This window comes from Ixodes scapularis, unplaced genomic scaffold (genome assembly GCF_016920785.2).
Source record: "Ixodes scapularis isolate PalLabHiFi unplaced genomic scaffold, ASM1692078v2 PGA_scaffold6__148_contigs__length_123643588, whole genome shotgun sequence".
NCBI lineage: Eukaryota > Metazoa > Arthropoda > Arachnida > Ixodida > Ixodidae > Ixodes > Ixodes scapularis.
In genome coordinates, this window is record NW_024609881.1 from 85,035,818 (window position 1) to 85,058,891 (window position 23,074).

General features: G+C 44.0%; 1 protein-coding gene across 1 annotated transcript; it reads right to left on the reverse strand.

Moving 5' to 3' along the window:
* Positions 1-239: 239 nt before the first annotated feature.
* On the reverse strand, positions 240-22,433 carry LOC8024707 (acid-sensing ion channel 4-B). The gene is made up of 12 exons (XM_040210424.3): positions 22,198-22,433; positions 21,770-21,836; positions 20,386-20,516; positions 16,520-16,632; positions 15,800-15,957; positions 15,188-15,286; positions 15,006-15,120; positions 10,726-10,798; positions 5,057-5,120; positions 4,525-4,562; positions 4,297-4,369; positions 240-386 (listed from the first exon to the last, which is right to left on the reverse strand). The coding sequence occupies exons 1-12, from the start codon at positions 22,431-22,433 to the stop codon at positions 240-242; spliced, it is 1,314 nt and encodes a 437-aa protein (XP_040066358.3).
* Positions 22,434-23,074: the final 641 nt, after the last annotated feature.

The following is a 23,074-nucleotide window of genomic DNA, read 5'->3' on the forward strand; positions in this document are numbered from 1 at the left end:
CACAACGTCTATAGATGGCGCTTCAACACACTCTGCTCTATGAAATACGCAGTGTTAAAACAAAACTCTAGATGGCGCTTCAAACGACGGGAGGCTAAGGCGGCTGGAGGAGTATGAGTCAGTATGAGTTGGGGAGTATCCTCCTTCGCGAGAGTTCCAGAACTGAGCTAATCTAGTAACGTTGACTCGGTTGACAGCCATCGAATTCCTGGGATGATGTGACGTATTCGATGTGGCACCTACTCGATCGGCCTGACTTTCGTTTCCTGGATCTTGCGGAGCTGCTTGTCCCTGATGTAGAGGATGAGCGAGTCCAGGACCGAGAAGAAGGACATCCCGAGCCAGATGCCCACGTAGCCTCCCAGGTAACCGAACACCTCGATGAACTGCCACCAGAACGACAAAATGATCGCACAAACAAGAGCCACTTTGTTAAGACTTCGTCCAGCCGCGTTCACGGACAGTGGCAAGTCGAAAACTTGACTCGGCGTAAGACAACACACTCTAGTCTGGCAGTCTAAAAAAGATTCGTCTGGCGCAGATGCTCTTATGTAGTACTTGACATCGTTCATTTGGCGCATATATCAATCAATCGATCAGCGTTTATTTCAGCTTGAAATACAAACTGAGGGTGGCAAGAAAAAAGCAGTGTCGTCCACTGCTTGACGGGCCTCGCCACCCTTACAAGTCAGCAGTGTAAACGCGGTAAAAAATAATATATATACAAAATTAACAGTACAGACAAAATGAGTACAGAAAAATTATAGAAAAGCGTTCCTAAGGACAGTAGAAGACATATCATTCAAGTGATCACCATAGAGGAGTATTAAAAAACTTAGGCAAGATATATCGCAACATTGTAAAGCCATAGTTCGTTCTACATCTAGGTAAAATAAAGGTGCATTTTTCCCTGGTTGCATAAGGTGTATTGTGGGGCACAGTAGAAACAATACGTGAAAGAAAATTATCATTTTTTGCTATTATATTTTTGTAAAAACACGCGAATCTATATTCAAATAAATTATATACAGGCACAATTTTAAACTGTAAGTAAGCCTGCCCGGTTGGGGAATTATATGGAGCTTTTGTAATAGCACGTAGCATTTTCTTTTGCAAGATCAGAAGCTTCTGAATATTGGATGTTGTGGTATTACCCCAGGCAAGAAAACAATAGCTTAAGTACGAATAAAAGAAATCGTAATACAAAGTAAGTTTAGTGTTTTCAGGTAGAACATGCTTATTACGTGAGGTGATTCCAACAACCTTGGAAAGGGCAAGACAAACCTCATTTATGTGGGCGTCCCATGTCGTTGCAGTAAAACTTACATTGAGAGATCTAAACCTTTCTACGTACTCGATAACGGTGTCACTCAAAACTAAAGGCGGTGGGTGCATTACAAGTTTTCCTTTAGGACGAAATATTACGGCTTTAGTTTTCCCTTTGTTTATTTTCAATGAGTTCACTAATGACCACCGTGCTAATAATGTCAATACTCGGTTAGCGGTGCCAGTTAGTTCTTCAACGTCAGAGGAGGAAAAGAAAAGGCTTGTATCGTCAGCATAAATAACGTATTTTGCAAGAGTACTAATATTGGAAATGTCATTTATATATATTTAACAAGGGTGGTACAAGGATGCTACCCTGAGGGACACCACTAAACATTTAAAGGGAATCGGAGCGAGAATGATTTATGGCAACATATTGTAACCGCGAGCTTAAATATGACTTTATAAGGTTGAGGGCGTGTCCTCGTACGCCGTAATGCTCGAGCTTAGCGAAAAGTATTTTATGATTTAGAGTATCGAACGCTTTACTAAAGTCAATAAAAATACCAAGAGTAAGACGTTGTGATTCAAAACTGTTCAAAATATATTCTTTTTGGGCAAGCAAGGCATGTTCCGTTGATCTATTTTTAGTAAACCCATACTGGCAATCGGATATTACAGAATGCTTTAAGAAGAGACCATTGAGGCGGCAATGAATTATTCGTTCTAACCCTTCAGCAAAAAACAAAAGTATAGATATTGGTCTATAGTTACCGAAGTCGTTCTTATTTCCTTTTTTATAAATTACGGCTACTCTAGCTAGCTGCATAGCTGTTGGAAAGTGTCCCGTCATGAGCGCTACATTATAAATATGTGTCAGGCATGGTGTAATTATTTGCAAAACATATTTTACTGGGTGACTTTGTATATTATGGGAGTCAAGGCTATTCGTATCTTTTAAACTTTTGCAAATTGAAAAAAAAACCTCAAGCTCGTCAGTCGGTTCAAAGAATATTGATTCCGCCAACCTATCACTTAGAAAACCAAAAATGTCGGAATTGTAGTGACTGTCACCTACAGTCGAACAAAAGTAATTGAATGCTGTAGCGAGATCTGAACCCGATAGCTCAGTTCCACTAACCGTTAAGCTTGTGATCACTTGGGTATGTCTATTCAGGAGCAAAATTAGAAGCCTCCATTTTCCCTTGAGATTACTTGAAAACTGGTGACCAAAGAAATTATTATAATACATGTTTCTCGCCGATTTCATTTCCCTGTTTAGTCGGTTGCGTAAGGACTTATATTCTGCTAGCACGGTAGGATTTTTGTTTTTAATAAACGTTGCAAATAATTTGTATTTCTTCTTAACGAGTCTAATTAAACGTCTGGTCATCCATTGTTTACGCGCACTTTTGAATGGTTTTATTTCTACAGTTATATTCATTATATACGGATGTGAAGAGCTCTAGAAACTTGTTAAAAGCATCATCTGCAGCGGTCTCATTGTAAATAGGGCTCCAATCCATTAAGGAAATACGGTTCTTAAATAGGTCGAGCCTTTCTTGAGATATTAGCTGACGTCTCAATTTAGCGATATCGTTCGAACGAATTGTTTTTTTCTATCCGCAAGAAAACAGGTAAGTGATCGCTAATATCGGCGGCAATGCAACCGGAAAAGAATGCGTTGTCATTATTAGTTATAATTAAATCTAAAGTAGAAACAGAAGAAGCTGCAATGCGTGTTGGACAGTTAATAACCTTTTGAAACCCCGTTGAGTGAAGTGTGAGTAACATTTGCTGCTGCATTGGGCTGTTCGTACCCATATCAATATTAAAATCGCCAGCTATGATAGACAAATAATTTTCAGAACTAAATAAAAACGTTTCACGTTCAAATATTTCCCAAAATTCGCCGAAGTTCCCATGAGGTGGTCGATAGACAACCGAAAATATGTTACGTCCAGATTTCACGGTAAGCATTTCAATATCACAGTTAGAAAAAGAGTGGTCAGATAGCATATCACAGACATAGCTACTTTTAATCAGTATAGCAACGCCCCCGCCACGCTTTTCTGTGCGATTGATAAAAAAAGAATTATTATAATTAAGTGTATCTCACGGGGCCCTTGTACTTCGCTCCAAGTCAGAGCGTAGCCGACGGTCGATGAGGCCCATTGAGCCGCGCCAAAAGTGCAAAGTCATGAAGTTCGATGTTGTTATCTGTGTGTGTGTGTGTGTGTGTGTGTGTGTGTGTTTGTGTGTGTGTGTGTGTGCGCGCGCGCGCGCGCGTTCGCGGATTAAATTAATCTAGCACAAAGACTACACTGTGACCTTGCGCCTGCAATCTACGTCTGTATTTGTTCTTGAAAACGTCTTATATGAATGTCTATATCTTAGATACAAGCAGAATGATGCTTTTGTGGGCCAGCTCTTTATCTTGTATCACTTGATCTGAAAATAAAAATTGAATTGAATTGAATAGGATTCGGTATGTGACGTCAAGTCATCTTTGGACAGATGTTGGGCGTCAATGTTCGTATAAGTCCTCGTGCTTTCGACTGTGTTTTTACATCAGGTGAAACACAGTACAGAACGTAAATGATTAACAACTTTCTTGTCCAATTTGTTGCTTTAGATAACCAACACCTTATAACTTGTGATGTCCAGCGATAACGTGACGACAATAATCACAAATCTTATATTAAACTTTCAATGATGAGATGGATGTTATCTGCGAGAAAAGTGAGCTCTCTTTATTGTTGCCCGTGACAAGACCTTTGCCTCGCATACTAGACCGAGTGAGGTGATATTGTTTCAGAATTGCACTATAAAGACTTGAGATGTTTACGCGGTATGCTTTGGCTTTGGCCTTCATAGACTGTCGATTCTCAGGTTGGATGGGAAACCGTTTGGCGAGACGTCGTTTCAATTCGACGCCTCCTGCCGTTTGAAACGCGGTGTGATGAAATCATCGTTTGCTAAACTAATAGGAACCAACATATTTGAGGATCGACTTTTGAGGATTCTCACCGTGAACTTCTTGAGATGTTGCAGTATGGTGTGCTTTTCACTGGCGAACAAAAGGTTGATTGTGAACAGCAAGCTGCAACAAAACACAACCGTAAAGGGTTCATCTTTAGCCCCTTTTTTGCGCACACGACACCAAGGTTCGTGCAATGTTGCTCTAAAGGCGTTTGGCAATGTTTTATTTTTATTTGGAAATATTCTTTCGTTGGAGGGCAGATGTGAAACTCTTACCTTTTTGGTTCTTCCTTAGGTTCTTCATCCTCGTAGTCCTTGGGAGAGCATGAGAAGAAGAAAAGACATTGGTCCAATCGAAGTTGCCTTGTGCGGAAACAATTAACAGGAAGAATGAAAGAGAAAGAGCAGACCACATATATACCAATAGAAAAATGAAGATCAAACTAAGATGAAAGTCTTCCAATAGTTTGTGTATTCGTGGGACATCATACAACAATAGGTATCACAAAGCAGCAATATGAGAAGACGGATTAGTTGTCGATTGGGGTACGAGACAGTCGCCGAAGCACAAATCAAGGAGTATCAAGCTTGGACTTAATAAATCATCCTACGTTTCTCAAGCTGCCATTCATTATAGTTAGGTTTCAATATTCGTAAGATTTGTTTCTTGACACATTTTATCTTATTGAAACAGCTTGAGGTGAAGTAGCGTCTAAATGTCCCGGCTGTTAGATAAAAAAAAAAAAAATAGGGGGTATTGGAGGGCCGTCATATTATTTTATTGAAGTTGCTGGGTGTCTTTTCATACCTCGTCTGTGTCTGCATTTTCTTTTTGACCTTGTGCCGTGATCTGAACCTCGTAGGTGATCTCTCTGGAAACGAAAAAAAAAAAAGAAAAGCTGCACACGTATATATACAGGGTGTTTCAGAGAACGCAGGCCAAATCGCTCCTGCGAAAACTACTAATCGCAACGAAAAAAGGCTTGTGGCGTTTTGGTCCTGGGCCAGGGGCCCTTAGGAAAATTATTAAAGTCCGGGATAATTAAGTTGTTAATTATTTTTGCGTAATTAACTTTTTTAATGTTGTGTCATGGTTTAAATTAAAAAATTGCTCAGCATCATCGAAAAACACCAAATGAACAAGTTGCAAAACGATAGAAGGCACGCGAAGCATTTTACAGGTTCCTGAAAAACAGTAAAAAATCGACGGGTTTTTAATGGTGAATTCGGGTGGTCGCCTCTCTCCTCTGACCTCGATTCAGCAGAGCGCCCCCTCCTCGCCGCCACAGCTACTCGGGATCCTTTTCAGCCGATCACAACTGCTGGCTTCAGAGCGCTCCGAGATTCTCGGACCAATCACGGAAGTAAAATTTCTTGACATTGGTAATGCATTAAAAACAACGCGATCTTACAGCGTACGGTGGACGATTGAGGAAAACTTACGCTCGCAACGTGATAAAATAACGGTTGTGGCGTAAATTGTTTTACTCATCGGCATGTAAAAAAAAAGAAAACAACAGTATGCGAATTGATTTTTGCAGAACGGAACGAAAGCCAACGCTTGGAAACAGTTGTCAACTCATCGCGTTTTCGACAGTGAACGCGCTGCGATAGCGGACATCCATACGACTGAGCAGGCGAATATAAAATGGTTAATAAACCACATTTTTCTCACGGCGAAATATCGTGCGAGCATCGCCATGTGACACAAATCACAGTGCATTATATTCGGCTCTCCCTTTATTTTACAACACAAACCTTTGAACGCACTTTTACCAAACCTCAAAATTTTCTTGAAGCGACTACAAAATCCGGTAAAACAGCGACGAGCTCCGCGAGCTGTTTCGTCGTCGGTTAGGCTTAGCGGATTCACCGCTGTGAGATGAACGATCTTGTGAAAGCACTGGGAACACTTCACACGTCGGCTTTTCCTGTCACGGTCGCAAACGAATGTCGTCCCGTCCGTTGTAATCCTCGCACCGTCGAATGCACAAGCACTTTGTAGAACCACACATCAATCACCGTCATGCCGGACCCCGCACACTACCACTATGGTGGCTACTACCACAGACCACTGCCGGCCATCGTCAACAAAACCACGTGATCACCGTCCAGCTACCACGTGACGCCTGCGCCGCTCCGCACTCCGACGGCTAGAGACGGAGTGCCAGAGAGCGCTCCGAGAGGGAGAGGCGCCCTCGGAATGAACCACCCGATCAGGCCACAGCACTCTCTTTCAACCACCCGATTTCGCGCGATCTGGAAAAAGCGTTCGAGAGCGCGCAGAAAGAACCACGCGAATTCGCCATGTGTTTCGGTTTGCTATCGGAGCGCATCTCAGCCCCGGCGGCACCGCGCCCCGTGGAGAGATAGCGCAACCTACCTCTGCTGCGCTGTCATCGCGCGACGCAGCACATATATATGTATATAACACTTTTATTGGCGCTGTTAGCGCAGCCGTCACCATCTCATCATGACACGGTGCTCTGGTGCTAGAGCATTCGCTCTGTGACGCGACGAGAGAGAGAGAAGAACTGACCTCCCAGGTCAGTTCTTCTTTCTTTCGTCGCGTCTCTCGTTATATATATATGGGTGGCAAAATCGTGCAGGCAAAAAGGGTCGAATTTTTAATTTCGCTGAAAAAAATATATGTTACGGCGTCGTTTCCAAAAACGCAGTAGCCACAAATCGCAAGTTCGTCGGATTTTTCGTTCTCGACGCCCCCGCGGTGAATTGTTGACGAACTTTGACAATTAAATACTGGCGATCTACTTGGGTTACATCATTATTTATGTCTATAGAGAGCCCAAAACACGCTCCTTATAGATATAATAAAATCACTCAGCTGCATCAGGTTTCCTTTGCGGGGCGTTTACGTTAATGTTATGCAAAAACCAAAAAATACCCATTTTAAAACCGATTTTCTCAGAAAACCCATTTTTTTTTCTGTAAAAATGTAGATATGATAGTGGTCTACTAAAAAATCAAGTCAAGAAAGTGTGTATTTTGTTTTGTATGTTCTATATTTTAGCCTCAATATCGGAAAAAGCCGCCTTCGTTTTGCAAGACCTAGGTTAGACAAAGCAACCCGTGCGTTTCTATGAATTGTGAAAAAGTTTTCTTGAATTTTCGTCTGCGTTTTTTAATCAATTATAAACGTATTTAGTGGTATTGAATAGTTATTTATGTTTTGATAAGAGCGGGAAACCACGAGAAACATATCTAACCAAACCAGCAGGCCTAGTAGATCTTCAATACCCAAGAGGCACAGACGCTGTATTGTTTTGATTTATAAACCTTTCATTGTAAACTAGCATGAGTAGCTATTAGATGTCATATTACTAAGACATAGTAAGTCACCACATCATTGATATATTATATACAATTCTTTCCGAAACCAGACGCTACGGTTTGTTTACCGCACATCGCACAGATCCCCAGGGAATGTCCCTTTCACTTCCGTAATGACACAAAAGTGATGACGCAGAAACGGTCCGAAACACGCGGAGAGAGTGTCGTGGAAAAGGTTAGGGAATAAAAATAGGTAAATAAGAATAACATTACCCAATTAACTCCGATCTTAATGAAAATTGCGTTAAAAAAAAAAAAAAAGATTTAGGTTCGAGTGGTGGCAAGGCGATAGGCCCACGCCTGGTGGAGAGTCAGACAAAAAAGTCAACGACACGTAAAGCTAGAAAAAAAAAAAAAAAAAAAAAAAAAAAGAAAAAAAAACGAACACGCACAGGTGTAATAAAGACGGAAAAACTCAGCCGCACATGGCGAAAACAAAAACCAACTCCCCCGGGCATTCCCTAAACGGGACATAACTGAATGCGTGCGAACACGCTCTCTACAGCACCGTCAGGCCGCTACGCCATGACGAAATAAACTCCACAACTAAACAATGCTAACAAACAGTTAGTCATCAAACGTTAAAAAAAAAAAAAAAAAAAAATCGTTCGGCGAAACCGCATCCGAAGAACAAAGTTCAGCGGGGCGAAGAAACACGCACGAAATAAAACAAAAAAAGTTTTAACTGACCGACGCCGAGTCCAGTCCGACGACACTGAAGCCTGGCAGGATGAAGGTGTCCAGATGATGCTCGAATCTGTTCTTCACTCTATTACGCACATCCATGACGGCTGTGCGGAACAGTGGCTGTGCGGAACAAAGTGAAGAATAGATTCGAGCAACGATGCGCGAGAAGGTAACCGAGACGTAACATGCCTCGAGCCTCATATCGGGAGAGGAGCTTTCGAGGTAGTTACTGCAGTTACTCAAACTTTCTCTTTCCCCTTCCCTTTTTCAAAAGAAAACGTCAGCCGGCGCTAACTTTTCATCTCGGGAGAAGGCCACTCTTCACAATCGGTTATAGTTGACAAGGAGGCTGACTTCGACCCAACTAGTCTCCGGGCAGAATAAACACAAGTATATTTACCAACACGCTCGTTTTTAATGTCAGTCTCCGGGCTTTGCTGTTTCCAAAAGAGATAACCCTTCGGTGCTATCGGATCTCCGCGGAGAGAGATGTTCGCCGCGTCAACGACACATTCGTACCATTTCACTCCTCGCGACACAGGGTGCGCTGCTCGCTTTACTGTCACGGGCCGTCCTATCTAACACAACGAGCGTGAAAGGTCGTGGTCATCTGCTGGTTCCGAAAGGACGGGACGTTCATATAGGCCAATGAAGGCCCCGAATCAATACGACGTCTGCCGAGTTCTACACATTAAAAATTTACGACGCCTGTTGGTCTGTTTAGAAGTGTTGCATTCTCCCTTGAACTCCTCCAATGTAGCTTTCCGCCTATGATGAAATTTAAATGATCAATAAATATAACAGGGTGGAATTACTGTATTTCATTTTTATGTGGGAACGTTTAAAAAAAGCAAAAAAATATTTCACCGTTTGTGTAAGCGCGCAATTCGCAAGTCCATTTCGCGCCGTAAAAACACGATTTTGTACGATATTGATGCTTAAATATAGAACATACAAACAAAATGCACACTTTCTCGACCTGCTTTTCGTGTAGACAACTATCATATCGACATTTTAACAAAAAAGAATAAAAAATGCTTTTTTTTTTCGAAAATCGATTTCAAAATAGGTACTTTTTCGTTTTGGCATAACATTAACGTAAACGTCCCGCAAAGGATATTTAAAAAAGCAGAGTCATTGTATTATATATATATAAAGAGCGTGTTGTGGGCTCTCCATGGACATAAGAAATATTATTGTAACCCACATAAATTGCCAGTTTTGATTGTCAAAGTTCGTTAACAATTGACCGAGGGGGCGTTTTTGACATTTTTACAGAAAAAAACCAAAAAGCCTAAAAGTATTTTATGGTATTCGAGCCTTTTAAATGTATTCACATAGTACTTGCAAAAAGTTAATATAATGTGGACTGAAAATCCACTGCGGGAGATCGAGCGAAACATCCGACCCACGACGAATGTGAAAAACACTGTTTTCCGCCGCGGCTTCTTTGAAAATTCGTAAGTCGAGGACAAAAAATCCGACGAACTTGCGGTTTGTGGCTACTGCGGTTTTAGAGACGACGGCATAACATATACTTTTTTCGGCGAAATTAAAAATTCGAACCTTTTTGTTTGCACGATTTGAGATGTACCCGCATATATATATATATATATATATATATATATATATATATATATATATACGCAACGCAATAACCACGTTCCTTGTCCAGCCTACTCTTTCGAGAAGTCGGATACACACAGAACATGGAAGTCTACGGAGACACCCCCACTCAAAATAACGCGGGATTCCGACGTAACTTTAGAATGGACGTCAAATCAAACGGCAGCGCTTTCTTACATTTTTTTTTCTTCACGCCTCTTGATATTGTAAAGCACAGGAAATAGTATTTCTCATCTGTATTTTTATTGCTTTGTAAAACGGTGTTTGAAGTGGTTATGATCAAATAGTGCTGCATCACTGGTAACCTTTGCAGGGCAATGAAAAGCTCCGACATACCGGCTATTTTTGTATTGCTGGAGAGTTTGGCGGCTCTATATTCGAATCGATACAATATTCGCGCACCCCTGCTTTTTCAAAATAATGCCTAAAATTCTCATTAAGAGTACTTGGCGAAGGAAGGCGCGTGAAGAAAAAAATTACATAATAAATTCATAAAAAAAACTAACTGGCAGTAAGATGTCTCGGACCTGTACATGAAAAGGTTATCGGTGTCCGGGAAAAATCTTACGAAATAAAGTTTCGGCTTCTTGTGCGGAAGGAATGAGAACCATCGTTTTTATGGAGAAGTGCTAGCTTCTGGAGAACCGAATCGATATATGTTTTGCAGACCGATGAATGCTAGTTGTTAAACCCACAGTTACTTCCTCTTCGCAAGCCCCAGAAATAGATCGAAGCACGTAAAAAAATAACTTTTGTACTACTCTGAATTTTATTTCTTGAGATGGTGAGCCAACAATGAAAACGATGTCTTACTTGCAGGGCTGTCGGCACTTCTTTAGGCACTTCTTGGTGAACTTCTGCGAGACGTCCACTTTTGCACAGGATTCTGCAACACCAACGAGGTTTTCTGTCTTATTAAATGTGTGACATTCTAAATCACGCATATTGCATTACTTGTACAAGAAGTGTGCCATCTTGATTTAAAAATTTTTTGTTGTTGCATATACCAGTTATTTACAGGTATGTACATATGTCCACCTTTTCAACAGGCTCCCCTTCTAGCCGAATGCCCTTGCACCATCTTTGTGGCAGCCTCACCATTCCCTGCAGGAACCACTTTTTGGGAGTGCCTGGACAGCTGCTTCCAGCTTAATAACCCTCGCAGTTTTCTTTTTAATTGCACCGAACAGAGGAGGCTATGGTTATACTCACTGAGGTCTCGGTAAGACCATATACCATGCGCAACCAAACGTCTGACTGGTCATAGAACATGTCAAAAAGATGGCCGAACCCGACCAGACGCCAGTCAATCTCGGCCTCGCGTGAATGCACACGACGCAGTGATTGACCGGCGCGCGGTCGGGTTCGACCGTTTTTCTAACGCGTCGTTCGACCAATCAAAGGTTTGGTCTTGCATAAGTATTACCTGGCCGAGGCTCCATTGGTTATTACCTGTTAATTGACATGAAAAAAAAAGAAAAAAAAAAAAAAAAACTCCTGCGGGGGCAGCATTTCGCGGTCCTTGATAAGCTGGAAGCAGCTGCAGGCGTGGGAGTGAACCATTCCCAAAAAGTAGTCCTAGCAGGCCACGAAAGGCTGCCACACAGGTGGTGCGAGAGCGTTCGGCTACAGAGAAAGCCTGTAGAGGAGGTCAACATATGTAGATGCCTCCAAATAACCAGTCCCTGCAGCAAAAAAACAAAAAAAAAAAGAAAAGAAAAAAAAGAGAAAAAAAAAAAGAAGAAAAGAAATTGCAAATTAGTATAGGACGCCCCTTGCACACACTTTCATTTACCGGTGTTTGATTTCAACGCTCAGCAAGTTTGATATGGCACCCAGCAAGTTTAAAATTGTAAATATCTGTTTATTACCACAAATTAAAAAAAAAAATGATTGAACAAATCTTAGATAATTATGTAAATTAGCGCTACGATTGGCCCCCAAACTTATGTCCACCTGGTCGTATAACTCACCTGCACAAACCGCACTGAGGTCTCTTCGAATTAAAATCAAACACCCGGCTTAGCTTCGAGCTTATTGTCATTCGAACGCCGGCGTCCGGCGTCTGGCGTTCGACCGCGTTCGAGCAGTGAGGTGAGACAAAGGCAGCTAGGCTCGGCGTCCACCCGCCAATCGTTCCAACCAGAGCTCGGCGTTCAAAAATCCCCGCGCGCTCTCGTCTATGTGGAGCGCAAGTTCGTCTGCTTCTTTTGCAGGCGTTCTGGTATGGTGCCTCGATTGCGTCTTCGACTGGTGTGTTTAGCGCCCTATCCCGCCCATACATCAAAAGTGGTCCCAATGTGGCAACAAATGACGCGAGTGTCATGCTGTTGCCTGTTGCGATCCTGGCGGTTGGCCGTAGAAATGCTGGCGAAAAGCACGAGCGAACGCGAGTGTCGCTGTCGTCGCGGCGTCGCTTTAGGCGTCCCAACTTCCGGCTGCCCTAGCTTCCGTGGACTGTCACAATGGAAAGCGACCTGCAGCAGAACAGGCGTCTGCCATTTTTATCACAACTGTTGGGACGCCGCCAGGGTCGCGACCGGCGACAGCATGACACTTTTATGACGTCATCAGGCGGAAATCAAGGGACCACTTTTTTGGCCGCGGTAAACACAGCAGTCGGAGACGCGTTCCAGGCACCATAGTTCTGGTGACGTCAAAAAGACGCCGGGCTCTGATTGGCTATGACTAAAAGGATGGTGGGTATACCTCGAGGCAGCTTGCTTTGAGGTCTACCCACTATCCTTCAATCAGAGCCAATCAGAACTCGGTGTCTTTCTGACGTCACCACAACCCAGACGAACTTGCGCTCCACATTCCTCTCTCCCTCCGTTTCTACCCCTACAAGTATAACCAATTAGGCTTGATAATCGACGTTGCATGCCGTCAAATAACGACACCGAAGCACGGCACAGGCTTGAACGAAAAGAAAAAAAATATTGGCAGGGACCTTTATTTCCAGAGTACTAGGATGCACGAAATGCAGTGTTTTATGAACGCTTGCTCACATTTGATTAGAAGCCATTCAAACAGTCGCCTCTGAGAGTAAAGGACATGTGCTGTTTAAATCGCCCGGACTAGACGTTCCGTGAAATGTAACGACGAGTTTAAAAGGGCGATGCAACGATTTTTGTACTCTGCGCAAACACCGCTTAGAACGGATCCCTGACGTGACCTGTGAAACCCCCGTTCGTTTTTCGCCATACGCAATCGAAGTCGCGCAAAAAATGAAAGAAAAAAGGGAAAGCCGTTTACAACTCCCTGTAACGCCGAATTGGAGCGCAGCTCTTGAGGAGGAGGAGGGAAGGGTACTGAGGCGAGGGTAGACCCCTCCTCCTCCTCCTCCCCTCATTCTTTAATATGCTCCGGGGGGTCACCTGACCTCGGGGGGGAGGGGGTCACGTGACCTCGGGGGGAGGGGGGGGGGGTCACGTGACCTCGGGGAGGGGGGCCACGTGACCTGGGGGGGCCACATGATCTCGGGGGTCACGTGACCTGGGAGGTCACGTGGCCTTGGGAGGGGTCACGTGACATCGGGGGTCGCGTGGCCTTGGGGTGACCTTGAGAGGGGTCACGTGACCTTGGGGACACGTGACCTTGGGGGTCACGTGTCCTGGGGGTCACGTGACCTTAGGGTGACCTTGGTTACGCCGACGGCGACGGCGACACCGACGCCGCTCAATACGGAAACGGGCGCCTAAGAGCTGCGCTCTAAAACGATCAGTGTTCATTCGCCCCCGCAATTTGCCGTCAGAACAAGTGGCCACGTGATCCGGAGCCGATTATATGTCGCCAATGTTGATCATAGCCACGCCCTTGGGTTGGCAAGGCACAGGACACGCCCTGAATTCCAGACATTGCTATGGTTCGGCTATTGTCGTCACTGCAGCGATTGGACACGGGCCCCGAATGCTTCTCCAGCTATCGAATATCACGAGCCCAAATCGAGTGCTCACGCAATGCTCGTGTCCAATCTATGAGCCGCATCCAAATATCGTCACCGGGGGATGCTGCGACCCCCACGTTACGTCACCAAGTTTTGCGAAGGAGAGAACGGGAGAAAACACTCGCTTTCATTCTTGAAATTACACCGCAACAAAAGAGGTTTCTTGGTCAATGGCGTTGCGCGCGAGTATCTTTGAGTCCAGCTAGTGAAAGTAAGCTCGTGTAAAGTGAAAAAAATTCCGACTGATAATCGTTGCACTGTTCATTGAATGGGATGGGGCAAGTTCGTGTTAGTCGGACCGTAAGAGGGCAACGAAGGTGGAGGGGGAGGGAGGAGAGAGTGCATGATAGGAAGAGGGAGGGAGGTAATGGGCGGTAGGTGCAGAAGGAGGAGAGAGAAACGTTAATTGGGAGGGAAGAGGGATGGAGAGAGAGAGAGAGGAAAAGGAAGTAGGTGGGGAAGAAGGATGATGAAAAAGAGGGAATAGAGGTTGGTGGGGATAGGGAGGAAGGAAGGGAAGAAGGAAGGGAGGGGAGAGATGGAAGGAGGGAGGAAGGGAGAAAGGAAAAAACGGAGAGAAAGGAAGGGGGAAGGATGGAAAGAGGAATGGAAAGGAGGGAGAAGGGTGGAGGGGTTGGGAGGGGAGAAGTGTAAGTGGTGTCATGTGACGTGAGGTGTATAGGTCACTTGACATCAATCGCCCCGCTAAATTAAGCGGCGACATAGCATTGATGTTTAGGTCACGTGATGCTAAAGACCCTGCTAGATTTAGCAGGGGAAACTACATTCATGTCCATTTCACATTACTGAAAAAAGAAATTCTCGCCAATAGAACAGAAGCATCTTTTCGCCGGATCCGGGAAATATTCAGCAGTTCAAATGTACACAGATACGAGGTCCTTTTGTCGCAGGGTGCTGATGCCCAAGTGAAAGAAAGGCTGCGAACAAGATGTAATATATAAATGAACAACTGGATTGATATATCGGTTGTGTCGGGCGACAGCCTGGGCCATCTAGCTTACGAGCAGTACTGCCGTCATGGCTTCCGCGATTGACACAGTGCTTTTTCTTCGCACACTGGCAATCTCGGAGTTCCTTCTCAACACACGTACCCTGTCAAACCCATAATATTGCTGCGTGCATTTACCTGTCTTGGGAACGTCGCAGATCTTGGATCCGTGGAGGTCTCGGTATGCGTAGCGGCTCGAGATACATCCGCACTTCTTCAGCCAGAGTTCCATGCGGCAGCGCTCGTAGCACAACTGCGCAGGAAGACAGAACACCATTTTTTCTTCAGAATCTAAATTTCAGACGACGGCATGCACGTACGTTTTGCGTCATCATGCCGTAGTACTTCTTGGATCGCTTCATGGCCTCGTAGTTAACGCACTTGGTTTGGTACGGCTTGGGCAGGGCCAGGGTAGTTTGCTGGAAGATGGGAGGGGACAACGGTGACTTCGTTCTTATGGCAAGTGATAAAAGCGGCGTGAACACCAACACGTTACTTATTAACAAGAGTGTCTGTCCACAAGAAGAATACGAGGAGGGATGCCCTGAATAGCGGCCAGCAATGCCTCCCTGGAGTGACGTCAGCACCGAGGTGTTGTCACGGTGTGGCCAATAAGGGGGAAAAAAAAAAGCAATGCGCGATTCATGTTTATGCGGCCGAGACCACGCTCTGACAGAAGGTATTTACAGTCCTCCACCCTTCCCCTTTCGTTATGCTTTACTAAACTAAAATATAAACCCCAAGGGTGCTTCAGTAGCACTGGATGGGTGCAACAGGAGCACCCTCGTGTTTTAGCTCTATGACAAACTGAAAAGCACCCATAGGAGTGTAAAGAAGCCCATGCAAAGGCAAAACATATAATGGAGCCTAAGTGTCGCTAGTCAACGTATACCACGTGACAGCCCAATCTCCGGAACAACCGTGAACGTTACCTGTTCGACGAGGATGATGTAGCGCGAGTGCGGCTCGAAGAAGAGCGAGTGAGCCTGCTCGGCCGAGTTGGTGTCGTGCTCGTGCACCGAGGCATCCGCTCCGAAGGGGTCCACTTCCACCACGCGATCCAGGTCCCAGCCGACGGTAGAGTTCATCTCTGCGCACAAGACCGCAAGGACCTCGCACGGACGACCCACCAAAGCAAGACCGGCAAGTCTAGAGTCATCAAACTAAGCACGAACTTGGCCGGAAGAGCACGAAAAGTAACCGTCTGGAAGCCACACAACTCCAACCGCGCAATGTTTTGCTAAAAGACCTTCTTCAGGACGCCGAAGCCACTGTCTGTCGGCTAAGGGCCGATGCACTGGACCTCGCACCCTGGGGTCAGGTGTGGATATGATGGTCGGTGGCGTCATCTAGGTAGTGTAGACTTGACTAAACAAAAAATGAAACACTACACTTCTCATAGACCATACGAAAAGGCATGGTATACGCTGCAGACATGGTAGCAGAATCATCTGCGGACGCATGTCAGGCATGCCTGAATCATGTTTGCTTCATGTTATACACACATGTGTGCTTGAAACATGTCTGCAAACAGTTTTTGTTTGACCAATGTGAACGAGATTGTCATACAGCGAAGAAACACGTCTCGGACGGCGTCTGCGCAGACCGTCTTTTGCACGGCGTTTGGTTTTTTTTTAAAGCTATATACTTACCGTAATCCCAGGGGTATCGGCATCGCCTGAGGGGATGCGAGTCGTTCTTGATGCGACTGTAGTCCAGCGTGTAGCAGTAGCTGTCGGGGTACCGCACGAAGGACTTGTACCAACTGCGGCAAGCCACGAGCAGTAAACCATTACTCTGCTGTAAAAGAAGTTCTGGGTCAAGTTCTTAACAAAAATGCTCCGAAATCCGAGCGACACCATAAGAAAAATAGATAGACCGCCTTCACATAACAGAACGAGCAAATTACTTGAACGGTTTCGCTTTTTAGACGAAGGCATCATCAATAATATAGAATAACTAAGAGAGAATTATTCACCGTAGAGGCCTATTTATCGGGAAATAAAGTCCACGGTTGATAATAACACAGACACCGGTATTTGAAAAGCTGTTGCGCACCATCCATGTAAAAACTCTAATCTATTTGATAAGGCTGACAACTAATCACGTCTCTGAATAGACAGTCTTTCCTCAAATTGATGCTGCCAATAACCACCTCTCCCGGACAATGACGTAAAAAAAGGATAATATATATATATATATATATATATATATATATATATATATATATATATATATATATATATATATATATATATATATATATATATATATATATATATATATATATTCTTCAATTTCTGAGTCTAAAAGTAAGATTCAATAAACGGCTGCTCAACCAACCCAATTACAATCCTCTGGAGTCTCGTTCACGAAAACAAAACTACCAGTTTGATGCCATTTCAGGTGCGCCGTTTAACGAGGACACTGCAACCGATTTTTATTAGTTCTGTTTGCTGCGTTGGATTTTTAGAAGGTTTCCCTGTTTGTTTTTGGCTTATATTTCCTTTGCACTCCTCGAAACCCATTTGTTCTGATTGATAGTAAAGAGTGTGAATGTACTGAGGCGAGTCGATGAGAGTCGATGAGTCCCGGTTCGGCGCGGTTTGTCACGGAACGGTGGTAACCTTTAGGTGAATCGAAGTCGGATAACTCACACAGGTTCGTTCCACTCGATTTGCACTTATAGCCGCGTCCGACACGTAAATGGCGGAGCGCAGTGACTCTGGAGCCCATTGCGCACGACGATGACCTTTGCTCAGTGACCAGTGTAGTGCGTATGCTCTCTTCACGTGTTTATTGGACACAAGAGATTTCCCCTACAAATGGCTTTTTTCACTAGGGAGCTGTACAAAGTAACCAACCGGAACGAACTTCTCAGGCTAACCCGGTTGTTTTTTTCTGTTCCGCTTTGGGTCCTTTCCCACCATGACAAATTTTGACCGCAGTTTTCTTTTTTTGGCAAGGAAAATGCAAAATTGATCATGCCAGTGGCCACTGACCACATGTCGTGAGGCAGAGATTACATTTTTCTGCCCTTATACAGCGTGCTAGCGTCTCGAGTGTTTCTTTCTGTCCTTCAATGAGCACAGGCCAGCGTGGTTGCGGGTAGCTCTTTTCTACAGCCCATGGCACGCTGCAGGTGTTCGTTGATTCGGAAGTTGAGCAAAGCATAGATCATAAGCGGGAACTCCTGAAAAATGACACCTGCTAGAAACGATTACTCTATTCCAGTGTTGGGCAAGGTACTTTTAAAAAGTAATTGAAGTAAAGTACAACGTAAATAAGAGGCTATGTACTTCAAGTAAAGTAGTTAAGTACACCGGGTGCACTGTACTCGGAGTAAAGTACTATGAACACAATGTACCTTCAAGTACAAGTACTTTCAACACAACCCTACCGAAAAATCCAGTATAACTTTTCACTATCCGGATTACTGAACCGGAAATTCGTTTCTAGAAACCCGAAATCCAGATTGCAACAAAGAAATAATTTTTGAAAACCTAAAGTCCAGATAGAGTCCAGATAGAATCCAGATAGATTTCCGGTTCCATAATCCGGATAGCGAAAAATTATACTGGATTTTTCGGGAGGGAATTCCGTCATGATGCCCTTTCATTCCTCTATACAATGTCCTTCTTATTTTCTTTAACTGGTATGCATTACCCCAAGGGAAATCTGGGGTGCATCAGTTACTTTCGGATATGACGGCGAATATCTGGCAAACTCAAGTGGTTTCAGAGTTGACCAAGCATCGTTTTGTGATACGAATTTAACGAGACCAAATTGGGGAAATGTACTATGAAGTCGGGAGTAGTACACTTTCAGAAAAAGAAAAAAAGTATATTCTCACACCCCTTGTCCCATATATAAGACACCCCAAAACTTCAGTTCAAGTACAAGTACAAGTACTTCAACACGCTGATGTCGAACCAACGGTACCAACTTTCACGAGCGGTTTGATAGCCGTGTGATTCAACTTATTAAAGTATCTAATGCATGTGTTACTGTGTACAAAAGAAAATCTTTTTTTTTTTTGGCTTTACTGCAAAACCTTAGTAGTTTTTATTTTCTGTAGTCTTTGATACGTACTTTAGCTGTTTAACAAGTTAGATCGCACCGTTATTAAGCCCCTCGTAACGGTGGAAGCCGGCTGTTGGCGTCAGTGCGCTATACGTCCAACCGAAGCTCTGGAATGCATTACACGTATATGAGACAAAAGAACGTAAGACGATACCCTTTTTTTAGAGCGTACATTTGGTCGTACTATCCTCGGAAAGTACCAGGAAAACAAATACTTTAAGTCTAAATTACAAGTACACACTCGGAGAATGTACAGGGAGTTTCCGAGAAACGAGAACCGTGTTTTTCGGCCCGGTTAAATAAACTATGCATCGCAGAAAGCTCAAACTAGGTTATACAAGTGTGAGCTCCTTGCTCAAGGAGGCACCTCGACTACACGAACTCTTGCACAGCAGGAACAACGGCAAGAGATAAACCTATGAGCTCGGGCATGTAGGTGTCAGACAGTACCTTTAAAATGAAAGTATTTTCTTATATTCCTGCTATAAAAATCGCCAGGAAAGCAAGAATTGCCGCATGAAGAGATAATTCTATATGCCTGTTGAGCCTAGAGAACTCTGCGACAGGGAGATGATGGTGTGCTTGTTCTCGTTCTATTGAAAAGTGCCAGTACTGTGGTATATAGTGGTGTTTTAAATTTTTTTTTTATAACATCAAGTGTGGACCCAAAGTGCGAATAAAAGCCGAAAAGGGCAAAGAAATGAGCTCACAGGAAGCAAAAGTCACAAGGTTTTTTGTCTAAATAATCTCTAGGGCGTCGGACAGTCGCCGGCTGCTTTCCAACGTGAAACATCAATGCTGTTTGTTTGCCTTTTTTTTACTTCCAATATAGCAATATTGCTCCCCCTCTGTTGGCCCTCGTTCTTTTGGGGGTGGGCTATCTGGCCCCCACATTTGTATAAGTTTAAGACCCTGCTTTATACAGTGTTTTCTTCTTCTTTTAACTGCATGGTATGTATTGCCCCAGGGGAAATCGGAGGCGCCTCAGTTATTTTCGGAAATGGCGGCGAAAATTGGATAAAGTCAAGTAACTTTAGTGTTAAAAAAAGCACAATTTAGTGATACAAATTTAAGAAGACCAAATTTGGAGAGTGTACTTTGAAGTCGGGACTTGTACTTTCCTCGGAAAGAACCAGAAAAAAAAGAGTACCTTAAGTATAGTACAAGTACTTCAAGTAAAGTGCAAGTATTCCAAACTTCCTTGAAGCGGTACTTTGAGTACAATATACCTAAAGTATTTCTTAACACTGGAAAATGAGCTTCGAACATGCGGGAAGTGTGTCCGCAGAAAATTACGTCACCATGTCTGCAGTGAACGCCGTGTATTTTGTGTGATGTATGACCAGTGAGTGTCTGCGTCTTCATTATACACTGACTCTCCCCGTGCAACTAGGGACAGGATATGTAGAGCGTGCTATAAATAGATCGTACTCACTCTGTGTGACAGTTGAACGCGTCGCAGCCACTAGTAGGTTTCATGTTGCAGTGCTTGATGACGTCAGGTATGTCGAAGGCCAACGAGGACAGGTTTTTGTGTTCCCGGATGGCTTCTATGATCGTGGTCGGCTTGAAAGATGCACGAAGAGAAATTGCACTCGCTGCCACTCCTAACAAGTTTTTTTTTTCTTGAGCGCAGCTCTTAGGCGCCCTTTTTCGGCTTGAGCGGCGTCGCCGTCAGCGTAACCGCGTGTTGCATTATGGGACGTTTCTCATAATGGCCTAGCACATGACATCACGTGTGATGTCACGAGGGCAAAATTTTCCCGCTAAATTTAGAGGGAAATCTTTTCACTAAATATAGCGGGAAAACTTTCCCGCTAAATTTTGCGGAAAATTTTTTGCCGCTAAGTTCAGCGCAAAAATTTTGCTCTGGTGACGTCACACGTGGCGCCACTCAACCCGGGAATATTTTTCCGCGATATTTTCTCGCTAAATTTAGCAGAAACTTTTCCCGCCAAATTTAGCGGAACCATTTTACCCTCGTGACGCCGCACGTCTGACACCACACGTGACCCTCCCCTCCTCCTCCTCAAGACCTGCGCTCTAATTCCATTACAGAGAATTGTAAACGTCTTTCATTTTTTTTTTGTATATTAGGGGGGAATTTGAGAACGTTCTCCGACGCCGTATAATTGCATAACGGAACATCTGCAAAACATTCATTGTCAGTCTGCTGCAGCAAGCGTAAAAGAATATTACAGAAATCGCGGGCCTCCAAACGCAGCCGACGCTACGAGCTGATGGACCAATCAAACAGCGTCAAAAGCGCGCCATCATGGCGTTCGCCATGTTTCTGTACGTGTTCCATCATGGCGGAACCGATACTAAACGGAAAAAGGCCCAATGACTTTCGCTTTTGACGGTGCTTGATTGGTCTCATTACCTCGTATACCGCCAGCCGCTTCTGCACTTGAGCTGAAACAAAGTATAGTCATATTCAAGGTACTCGAGCACACTAGTGTTCCTGATGGCCGCCCCGAAGTGGTGGCGCTGGCTGCGATGCGCAGATGCTTTATCTATTAAAAAGCCGGTTTTTCATGCCCATGTTTGCAGTTTTTTTTTTGCGCAGTGTGAAAAGCTGGGGTGCAGCCATGTACTATCCGTTTACGAACAAGAGCCTGTTTTTCCACACTCGGTGTTAGTAGCGCGTATGCGTAGACACTGACTTTCCGAGACGTGAAGGGCCTGCGCGTGCGCGCCGCCGTGGCGTCAGCAAATTTATGTCACAAGCTTGCGTTGGACATCAGCGTTTAAACATGGTAGCCTTAGATTGGCAGAACGACCAAACATGCAGCCAATTATTTGGAAAAGGACCGTACTGAAGTGTCGTTCGTGGCGCAGAGCTCCTTCAGCTTGTCATCTGCACACAATTTCTTCTTGTCAATCCTAAAAAAACAAAAAAAAAAGATGAAATTAGGTGACATTGACAAAATTATCGTTCACATCAAGCGGATTAAACTTAACACCTAAAAATTAAAAACAACGCAAAAAAAAAAAAAAACGAGGATTAGACGAAAAAGTTACACGGACGCCCAGCGCTGTTAATACACTAGTTTAATATGACGGACACTGCTATGAGGGCTGGAACATGTATCCGACATTCCATGTTTCACAAAACGGAAAATGTGGAAAACGTTACGTGATTCTACAGCCTATATAATTATTTTTGTTGAAACTGGGCCCATGGATTTTGTGCACTGGAACATCTGTCATGTTATTGTGTATGAAAAGTTAATGTAGGACTTGCCAGTTCTTTATGCAAACTGTGAAGGCGGGAAAGACCAGGTCCTTCATCGACTCTACCCTGATGTTGGTGGTGGTTGGGAACTTGAAGTACATGATAAAGAAGTCGGTGGCCTGGTACGTGAAGCCGGCCACGCAGGCCACGGTGATCAGCAGACGAATCAGGAACAAAGGGTCGAGGAGCCTGGAACGCGGCAGATCGAAAATGCCGAGGAAAAAAAGATGCTGCGTTTTTTGCATTTGGATTAATGATTTTATTTATAAAATGTGGGAGTAAAAATGCAAAAAATACACAATATAAATTTAGTGGACACATACATATTGGGGTTCGTCTTTCTAAACAAATAAAATTAGACAGATGTTATGCACATATTGAGATCTTTGGAACAAAATATTAATCCTTGATACAGCAAAATTCGCCATATAACGAACCCTCCAACCCTTCAGTACGCGTTCGTTATACGAACATGATAGATCAGGATAGTGAGGAATATGACATGACGAAGTAAGGTTGAAGGCAGCCACGGTAGCCAGGGGGGGGGTGGGGGGGGGGGGGGGCAAGCGGCCTCCCCCCCCCCCCCCCCGAAATCTTCTACTCTGATGAGACCTCCTCCGCCACCCCCCCCCCCCCCCCCCCCCCCCGAAACAAAATCGTGCCTGGTTGAAGGAATTATTTTAATGTATTAATTAATTTGTGGATATTTCTAATATGGCTTTGCAATTAACTGCAATATTTTTATTAGAATATTGAATTATCCTTTTCACGCAGTAATAACGGGGAGGTAAGGACATCTCGGTGTTCTTTATTTGTGCATTTGCTGCGCACACGGATAGCTTTTGAAACGTACATTATGTTTCAGTGGCTACCAGAACAAAAACAA